At 42.8% G+C, this 10782-nt stretch overlaps 1 protein-coding gene across 1 annotated transcript; it reads right to left on the minus strand.

Moving 5' to 3' along the window:
- Positions 1–234: 234 nt before the first annotated feature.
- Positions 235–10568, minus strand: CGA (glycoprotein hormones, alpha polypeptide). Its single transcript, XM_009887487.1, has 4 exons — positions 10470–10568; positions 3234–3340; positions 2116–2300; positions 235–644 (listed from the first exon to the last, which is right to left on the minus strand). The coding sequence occupies exons 2-4, from the start codon at positions 3331–3333 to the stop codon at positions 567–569; spliced, it is 363 nt and encodes a 120-aa protein (XP_009885789.1). The 5' UTR covers positions 3334–3340; positions 10470–10568; the 3' UTR covers positions 235–566.
- Positions 10569–10782: the final 214 nt, after the last annotated feature.

Below are 10782 nucleotides of genomic sequence, written 5' to 3' on the forward strand. Positions count from 1 at the left end.
AGAGGGCACAGAAAGACAGAGCACCACACATAGATGATATACTTTTAAACTTTCTGCTCACAAGGTAAAGAAAAAGCAGAAGAGAAACAGGAGAAACAAAATGTTGAGTCTTCAAAAAAAAATCTATCACTACATGATTAAGGGGAAATTATTGCGTCTTTTTCTGTCCACTTTCCCATCCCTCCCTTCCTCCTTCCCTCCCTCTCCCACAGAAAAAAAAAAGAAATCTAGAAATTAACTGCAGCAGAATCTTTTTTTTTGTTTTAAGCTAGTAAATCATCATTTTTCCTCAAGAAACACTGATGATTTAACTGACAGTTTATTTTAAAAATAGATCAAGCCTTCAGTTGTCATGCAAGTGCTGCATTTTATCCCTAATGGAAATAATTAAACTTACTTAAATGCATGAAGAAGCAAAGAGGAAATAAAACAGCCATCCATCTTATTCAAAGGCCTACCCAGTGTCTTGACCAGAAAACATAAGATTTTACACAGCGGTGCAATAAAAGCTGAAAAACAAATATTCCATTCACCGTTGTCCTTGATCAATAACAAAGGGACAGGCTTTACGATTTATGATAGTAGCAGGTACTGCAGTGACAATCTGTATGGTTCTCTATCTTCACATTGTCCTTAAGGGTAATCTTAAAAAAAAAAAGAAAACACACACATATAACAAATAATTAGGATTACACAGTAACACCAGCATTCTCAAGTAAAATATGTATGAAGCCCGTTTCTTAACCACAAGGTACACAGGCTCTTTGGGGCACCTGTACTAGAACTGCCTCTGAACGCCAACCTGTGAAGCTGCATCATCAGTGGCTTTTGGAGATGTAAAGAGAAGGTTTTCAATAGTGATGTGCATAGTGACATAGTTTGGTGTCCTTAATCTGGCACTTCTTAAAGTGTCTAATTTTCAAAAAGTGTCAAGTAACCAATCTCAGAAAAATCAGGAAGTGTCCTGAAAATATTTCACATGGGGATTATAAAAACAGAGACCACAAACAAGATGAGTCACCTTTATTTTAAATCTCAACCAAATTCTAGTTGCTGCTTCAGGGCAAGTATAATGTTGGTGGTCTAGAAAAAGATCTATGCTCTACTCAGATGAAGAGCCAGGATGGGTTCAGCTGTAGGTGCCTATAGGTAAGTCAGGTATCTGTGCTCTCACCACAGCCAGTGGAGCTCTGTTCAGCTGAGCACACAGAGCTGTTGATTGCTAGTTGAGATGCCAGAGGGGATTCCACCAAGCCTCCAGCTGCCACTCCAGAAGGTCTTTTTTGTGTCCTGTGTCTGCCAGCAGATTTCTTGAGTACCCCAGGGTATCTCAAATGGCACCAAATCTCTGAGTGGGTAACTGAACTGAGCCTTTAGTCAACGCACTCAATGAGCCTGATTCAGATCACCACAGGATAGACACCTTAGCTTGTTTCAACTAGCTCACCATTTCTTACATCAAATGTAAGGTTTCTTCACCTGGAGCTGGATCACTCCCAAAATAATTAGCTTTAGCAGATTTTCTCTATAAGAGAACCTTCCAGATGAGTGTTTAATGCTCAGAGTAGTTGCACACATTTACAGTTCCCTCTTGGTTATATTATTAAAAGTAAACACAACCTCAATTAATCTAACGAGCACAGATGGTTTTGGTCCCTCATTCCCATATATGTAATTGATAGTATTGACCAGCCACCTTCCCAGAGAACTCCTGCCTATGCAGGAAAGATGCAAAGGAAATGACTACTTAACATCAAGTACACACTGCATAGCATTTAAGGGGAGGGTGCACATCCAGGAGAGTTAAAAACAAGGGGACAAGAAGTCCACCACCAGAACTTCAGGTGTCATAAGTCAAAATAGTTTCACTGAAGTCAGTGACACTGCATCAATTTCCACATCCCAACTGACTATCAGACTCAGTACTGTCTGACACTTTAATTTCCTCTTTAGAAAAAGGAAACAAGCCAAGCGCAAAGGATATAAATGCCAAGGATGTTTCCCTCAAACAGCTCTCCAATGTCCTCTGGCAAAAACATATTCTTTTATATTCACTGGTTCAGTTAAACACTGCATCCTAAAAGAAGCTTAAGTAGGTCTCATTCACACCCTCACCTTGGTAAAAGCCTTTGCTACGCAGCACGTTGCTTCTGATGTAATGTTCTTTGGAACGAGCATGGTCTTCTTGGACCTCATCGGAGTGGGATAGGCCCGGGAGAAACAGCACCCAGTGCACTGGTAAACGGGTGCTCCTGGCTTGGAAAAGAATCTGTTCTCCCCTAGCTTGCACTCTGGGCAACCTGCCACAAAAATATAAGGAAGAGGCTTTTACTTGGTCTCCAGCTGTATTTTCATTTTCAAAAAGAAAGGGAAAGTGAAGGCATAAGAGGAAGCACTGGCCACATTCTCCTGCTCGACATCTGCCGAACAAGAAAGCACAGACACCAGAGCTCCCCTCTTTAGGGTCCTCTGCAAAACTAGGCTGTAAAACTAGCGTGGCTTTCTAGGTAAGGCACAAGCATTATTGCATCTTTTCTGGTTTTCTAACTTAATTTTGCCGACAGTTGTGGAGGGTTTTTTGTATGTCTACTACACTAGCTGTCCCTAGAAACCTTCCTACAAGCTACAGATAGTTAAATAGCACCAGCAGGATTTGTAGCGCTTCTTAGGCATTGCCTGTTTTCAGGCAAGACTGCTATCAAGAGTTTTGAGATTTTTGTAGCTCGCATTTTTCTATGTTCACTTTGAGGCTGAATTAAAAAAAAAAACAAAACCAAACCTCCAAAAGGCACCTAAAACCTTCCTAATATGCCTCTTTCATAGAACGCTGCACCACCAACTTCCCATATTATGGTATCTACAGAGGAAAAATATTCTGCACATTATGCAAAGAAGCTATGGTTCTGCTGTTCCTGATGTTATGTTGCCATTTAGGTCTCAGGATTACATGAAACCAAAATGTTTCTATTTTATAATACTTCAAGGATTAAGATCATCCATGTCAACATGAGGACATGGTCATCTGGGAGACTCTTGACCTGGAGAAATCAAGTTTAGAGAAGAAATAGGAAGTATATTCATTGCAAAATTATCTTGATTTATTACACCTTCATATCTCAGTGTCAATAAATGCAACTGAACGATAAGATATACGACCACATTTATAAAATATGTGAAAGTTTAATACTCTTTACGAGCAATTGCCCTATTTCTGAACGCTGAAAGCAGCTTACCCTGCATGAGAAACTCTCCATCTGGGAAAGCATGAAGAAGATGCAGAAATACAGACAAAATGGTCAAAGTGACAGCTGCATACTTCCTGTAGCAATCCATGATCTGTCTGGAAATACAAATACACACATTTTTAAAGGAGCGTTTTGCACTGGGTACAGTAGCAGTATCTAGGCTACACACTGATACAGCATTTAGTGCAAGTAACAGAGACAATTTAGAACGGGGATTGGAAACTGAAAATGCAGTGTGCTGATGCGCATTTTATCGGCTCAGAAAATTGACTTCATCACAATAACAAAAATGTGCCTTTTTTTCTGGCCTCAACTTTTCTTTTTTTTCCCTGAATATTAACATAAGCCGCAGCACATAAACTTCAAATGCCATAACTGTCTAATATTTATGGTAGACTGGATAAAACTAGCAAATGTTTATGGAGAACACAAAGGAATCTGCAGATCTGGAACATGGAAAGATTAATTTCAGGGAAAATAATTTCACATTAGGACATAATTTCCTGGATCAAGAATCACATTATTTGTCCACACACTGAAACAGCCTCCAGTTGCAACAGAGGAGGTTTAGACTGGATATTAGGAAAAATTTCTTCACCGAAAGGGTTATCAAGCTTTGGGACACGCTGCCTAGAGAAGTGGTTGAGTCACCATCCCTGGAGGTATTTGAAAGATGTGCTTAAGGGACGTGGTTTTGTGGTTGACCTGGCAGTGTTAGGTTAATGGTTGGACTCGATGATCTTAAAGGTCTTTTGCAACCTGCACGACTCTATGATTCTATGACGTCTTTAGTGCCAAAGTCCCCACAAACAGATTTTCACAGTCCTGTCCCTCGGTGGGAGAAAACTCCTCCCATCTATATAATTAGAGAGGCACTACACACTGTGCTTCACAGAATCAGAGGAGACATGGTGCTGAGAGAGAGCTCAGGAGGGCTTGAAACAGCCCCAGGGCCACCTGCATTGTGCAAGGTGTATTGGGTTTGCATGGCAAGGGTTTGGCAGCGGGGAGGCTACAGTGGTACCTTCTGTAAGAAGCTGCTAGAAGCTCCCCTATGTCTGATGGAGCCAATGCCAGCTGGCTCCGAGACAGACCCGCTGCTGGCTAAGGCTGACCCCATCATCAATGACAGTGGTGGCACCTCTGGGATAACATATTTAACAAGGGGGGGGAAAATGGTGCAACAGCAACTGCAGCCAGAGAGTGGGGTGAGAATATGTGAGAGAAACAACTCTGCAGACACCGAGGTCAGTGAAGAAGGAGGGGAAGAGGTGCTCTGGGCACTGGAGCAGAGATTCCCCTGCAGCCCATGGTGAAGCAGGCTGTCCCTCTGCAGCCCATGGAGTTCCACGGTGGAGCAGATATCCACCTGCAGCCCATGGAGGACCCCACGCCAGGAGCAGGCTCCCGGTAGGACCTGTGGCCCTGTGGAGAGAGGAGCCCACACTGGAGCAGGTTTGCTGGCAGGACTTGTGACCCCATGGGGGACCCACGCTGGAGCAGTTCATGAACTGCAGCCCGTGGGAAGGACTCATGTTGGAGAAGTCTGTGGAGGACTGTCTCTCATGGGAGGGACCCCACGCTGCAGCAGGGGAAGAGTGTGAGGAGTTCTCCCCCTGAGGAGGAAGGAGGGGCAGAGACACTGGGTGATAAACTCACCATAACCCCCATTCCCCATCACCCTGCACCGCTTGGGGGGGAGGAGGTAGAGGAATTTGGAGTGAAGTTGAGCCTGGGAAGAAAGGAGGGGTGGAAGGAAGGTGTTTTAAGATTTAGTTTTATTTTCTCATTATCCTACTCTGATTTGATTGGTAAAAAATTAAACTAACTTCCCCAAGTCAAGTCTGTTCTGCCCGTGATGGTAATTACTGAGTGATCTCCGTGTCCTTATCTCGACCCACGAGCCTTTTGTTATATTTTCTCTCCCCTGTCCAGCTGAGGAGGGGAGTGATACAGTGGCTTTGGTGGGCACCTGGCATCCAGCCAGGGTCAACACAGGGTGAGGGGAGTCCCAGGGGAGTCTCAGGGAGTTCAGTATCGCTACAACCTTCTGGACCGAGATTTCTTTTAGGCTTCGTTTTGCTGATGCAGCAACTTGGATTTTGGGTTGTGAGTAACACAAAGACGGTTTGGCAGAAACAAACCCTGGTCGGCTCAAACTTTTAAAAATCTTTTCATCAGATTAAAGGCTACATGTGGCACTGCGCATCTGTCTTTCTACAGCTAGCACACAAGATGAAGAAGCCATAAATAGCATATCACATGTTCTCTGGGTAATTCAACAGAAATGCAGTTGTGTGGTTATATTTGATCCAGAGCAAATCTATACCGCAGGGTAATGCATATCTCTGATATGAATAACTGGGGGAACCATAACATTAAAGACATAGAATATATGTTGCAACTGTATGAATATCATCCCAAATTCTCAGCTTGATTTTTTTTTTTAAATGAATTTACTTTTTTTCATTAATATTCACAGTAAGATTCCGGGGGGCGAGGGAGATAGACGGGTGTGGACGGACATGTGGAACTTCAATTTTGTCTCTATCCAAACATCAGATATACTAAGTAAGGGCTACTTGGAGATTGGCAGGATGCTTTTTGGTAATTACCACAGAACCTTTAAAATTATTCTGAAGCATTTTGTACTGGCCTGGTGAGAGACAAAAAACTGGTCATAAACTGGTCATAAGAAACTGGTGTTTCTTTTGAGCCAGAGAACTCCTGTGTGCCTGTGGCACGGCCTGGGAGGACCTCCCTTACTGGAAAGTCAGGCAGGATCTGAGCAAGGTTAAAATTGCCGCACACTTTTTCAGATCTTCATGTTATAAACACCTGGTCAACTAATGGTACTTTTAAAAATCTTGGATTCATATGAGCTATGAACACATAAAACAAAATACCAAACCTCACTTCTGCTCTTGTCAGTATTAAAATGTAGTATTTCAGGCATCAAGTTTGTAACTTTTCAAGCCTTTTCAAGCACTAAGCCCCTATATGGAACTGATAACTTCATTGTGCTCAGTCAAAAACTGGTTTGGTGCACTCTCTCACTCAGAAAACAGAATTTCCCCCTTAAAAATTATTTTCTTCCAAAGAATAGACCTGAGCCCTTCCTTTAGAAATGAACAGGAATTACTTCTATCCCACAGTGAAGCAATTGCATCCATGGAGAAAAGAGACATATAAAGGATGGTGAAGTATTAAATTCCTGAACCCGGGCCACCTGCACAGGTGACAGAGGCAGCAGCACTCTTTCACCCAGCCCAGCTGGCCGGGACAGCCTTGCCTATGGCAGGTGGGTTGGAACTCGATGATCTTCAAGGTCCCTTCCAACCTAAACCATTCTATGATTCTATGATTGAGTTTTGGGGGGCTGTTGTTGCTGAAACACAGAGAATACTTCAACAGGGGGGCTTTCCCTGCCCTTGCAGACTGTCCTGTGAGGGACTGTGGGCCGAGCATGGCTCACCTTCACCCTGAGGAGAGGGTGTGTGGCTGTGGTGGTGCAGCAGCGCCTGGCTCACTGGCCCCAGTTGTTGCTGACTGGCTTCAGCCAAGCACCCCAGGCAGCATCCCAAGCCACCAGCCCCTAATCTCCAAACTATTTACCTGCCCTCTCAGAAACATTATCTGATCATGCAGATCTCTACACCTCTGTAGTAACCCCCTCTCCCCAGGCTGTGCCTGGAGCTAACCCCTCAACTTGTTTGGGCTATGCCCAAACCACAGCACTGAGGCATCACCAGATGCTTGCAACTGGATCTTTTGAACAGTTTCTTCTGTGCCTTCATAGATGACCGGATCCCTTGACTTTAAAAGACTGAAAATGTCACACAAGAGCACGATGTGCTAATGACCGATTGACTGATGTGCAGGATAAGGCCCATAAGGCCCCAAGCTGACAACACAGAGATACACATTTTAGAAACTGAAAGCTACTGTGCTTAGCAAGCAGAAAAAAAAAAAAAAAAAAAAAAAGCATTCAATCCTTAACTACTTAAGAGCTTCTCTTCTTCCACATATACCAGTCAATGCTGATACTCCATGACAAATATTCTCAAGGGACAGATCAAATTGTGAATTGTGGCCCCAAATATTTCTAAAAATGAGGTGGAAATGAGAAGGACAATAATGTCAGCAACAAAGAAATCGATCTTGAGATTTGGTGTAGAGGCTATTTAAGCATGCTATACTGACCAGAGAAGGCACTGCTAACCCTAACCAGGAAAGATGGTAGAAAGTCAAGTACAATTAAAAAAAGATAGCTTTCACATAATGGAAACTCATTTCTTTGTACATTTTGCACCTACACAGCAGAATTGCTGCAAGGACTGCCACAATGATGCAAACGTTCAAATAATGCCTGCTCACATCTGGAGGGAGAGGCAAACCTGAGTTGGTCCAAGGAGTGAAGCCACTTGCCTGGTATCATTATCTGAGAGTGAACCTGGAGCACTGGGATACATGCAAAGAGAGTATTGATTAGCAGAGGGATGCTCCATAGCTGCACAAATTCCCAGTGATATATATAGGGACATGACGCTGCTACGCACAAGTCAGCAGATCTTGGTTTATTGATAAAACAGATGTACACCGCAGTCATCAAAGGTAGCCGTTCAGATGGCAGCAGAGCACAGGCCCTACAAGGTAGCTTTGAAATCAGGAAACAAAATCTAAGAGAGCTCCATCCTTGCAGCGACCAGAAAATGATCATGCCCAGGCAGACGAGGCTGAGACCAAAGGCAGGATGACAAGAACATGGCCCTTGCCTGGCTGGGGTTAGCAAAGTGGAAAGAAACAAAGTTTATGAGCAAGACAGATATGCAATGCTCGCCGATGAAACGAATGAAGGCACAAAAGTGGAAATAAGCCTTTTTCTAATTAAGACATCAAAAATAGAGGTGAGAGACTGATCTTAAGCCCAGCTAAACTGAATGACTAAGAGGCCAATGAGGTTGTAATTAATGGGTGGTACGGGTTGGGTGCCTTGGGTAACTTTGCCTCCTACCTCCCACCTGCCCAGCGAGTCAGTCCATGCTGCCAGAAAAAAGAGAATAAAGGAGTTAAAAGCAGTCAATAATGAACATGAAGAAAAAACCTTGGCAGCAATTGTGGAAGCACTGGAAAGAAGCATTTGGAAGAGGTATCAAAAAGCCAGTTGTATGTATGTATGTATGTATGTAGGCTGAATGCAACCTGTAGTTACTCATCTCTGCTTGGGCTTTTACCAAAAACTCACCTGAGTACAACAAACAGTCTTCTGACATGAGCCAACAGGTGGAAGAGGAAAGGGGATGCTGTTAACATGGTTGCCTCACGGGAGTGCTGAACATGGCTCTCAGGTTTCTGAGAAGCAGCTGCCAGCTCTCCGCGCCTGTTCCCTTGACAAGAGTAACCTGTCTCTGCAGGAGAGAGGTGGTCCATCACCATTTAGATCCATAGCCTCCTATGGTCCTGCCAAACGTTTTGGGAACTGAACTGAGCTCAGCCGCATCTATGGAATTGTGCTGAATAAATTGGCTGGATCCCTCCATCCAGCAAATACATTCTTTTAAGGTTATTTACTGTATATGTTCTTTCCAGCCCCATAGAGGTTGGCAGTGTGACTGCTGGCAGACTTGCCTGCACTGGGTCACAATCCCACAGTTTAACATCAAGACCTGCTCCATCCAAGGGGACATTCCCCAGAGTGCAAGGAGCTAGCTGGAGGAGCTCATGCACCAGCAGAAGACAGACAGGCTTTTCCAAAGACCTCTTTCCACATCATCCTGAGCCTTTTGATAGCCTAGATGCTCCAACAGCTCCAATAAGATGCCAGCCACAGGAATAATACCACAACCCTTGTTTGATTATTCTTGATTGATTATTATTCTTTGCTGAAGGTACAGTGGCATTCTAATTTTTCTAATAATGTATAATGATATGATTTGGTACATTATAAAGGTTTGAGGCAATCCCAGAGAGAAATTGTCTAAATTACATTAACCAAAAGGGGCATTGAAATTGCACCACCACTGTTTTGCACCACTTTTGAGTCAGACTGTCAGGCCCATGCCAAAACCACCAAAGATACCCGTCAATAAAACCCAGATGTGATCTCTCTATTACAATGCAACAGCCATTTTGCCTGATGGTCTTACTTGGTTTTTGACTGGGCCCATGCTGGTAACCCAGTTAGTGTCTACACTACTCATTTCATCTCACCATCAAATCAAAGGAAGCTTTTATTTTGCTCTATTATTATCTTTCTTAAACTACCAGAGCATTGTATAACACATGAATTTCAGCAGCTCTTTAGAAAGATGGTAATTTTACGTCTTCCCCAGCAGTTAAAAGTCTCACCTCACTGTTTACAATATCTTGTCTTTTTCTGTGAATCAGTTAACATATTACCAGTTACCATCATAAAGACAGGCAATCACCTGTATTTGCAAACAGCTTCTCTCTTCAGGTACGCCTGGGACTCTGTGGATGTCTTTACATTCAAGTCAAGTTCCACCAGATCAAACATGCCAGCAAGCTTTGTTCGACAGGCACTTAGTACTGATTGTATGAAATAACCTAACGTTTTCAGTATAAACTTGGGACATCCCTCTATAATCCTCTATAGAGTGACAGTGGTGCTGTCACATCCAACAGCAGTTAAACACTTTGCACACTGTGCTCATTACTTTCTGGGACGCTTGGCCATTAGGTACGGCTGTGTCACAGCAACAATGAACTACCAAGTGCCAGAGCTTCACTTGCAGCCTGCTGTCATGTACACAGCATTAGCAAACCGCTGACGACTGAGAAATCTTGACTCACGTTTTTTTTTCCTTCCTTTAACATATTTAATCATGACTGGCAATTTAAAGACTCTAAAACATGGGTTAGTGCCACAGATTGTGTAACATTTGACATTCGGCAGCAATACCATTGACCAGGAGAAAAAGACAAGATTACTGATGAAGCATTAATGGACTCAATCAGAAATAACAAAATATTACCATTTAGTTGCATTACAATTCTAGAACCTCATTTTCTCTTACTTACAAAGCTAGTTTAACCCCAAGCACCGATGTTTTAGTCCTGACACAAGGTTTTAAGTTAATTTTCAAAGGAAAAACTTTGAGAAAATGGAAGAAGAAGAAAACTTTTGGAAAGAAGGGAAAGAGAATGTAAAAAAAAATGTAATTGTTCCTCTTTAACAGCAACAAAAATTTTAAAAGATATTACCTCCCCTGTTCAACAAGAATGATTCAGACAGCCGAGAAACTGCAGGATGATATTTAAAGGTGAGCTGTTCCTGATGCTCGGATGTATGATCCCGAAACTGATGTATGAAAAAGTTGCATCTTTCTTTTATACCAGTAAAACTAGATCATATTCCTCGCCCACATCTAAGCCATTGGATCAACTGTACATTTTATCTAATGATGGAACATTACTTTATGTAATTACCAGCCCACCATGCTGATCTTATCTTCAACTTGACTTTCATAAAGATTGGTTTTTTTCTTATATAATGAAAGAAAGGTCAGCTCGCGAG

Source organism: Charadrius vociferus, unplaced genomic scaffold (genome assembly GCF_000708025.1).
Source record: "Charadrius vociferus isolate BGI_N301 unplaced genomic scaffold, ASM70802v2 scaffold185, whole genome shotgun sequence".
NCBI classification, from domain to species: Eukaryota; Metazoa; Chordata; class Aves; order Charadriiformes; family Charadriidae; genus Charadrius; species Charadrius vociferus.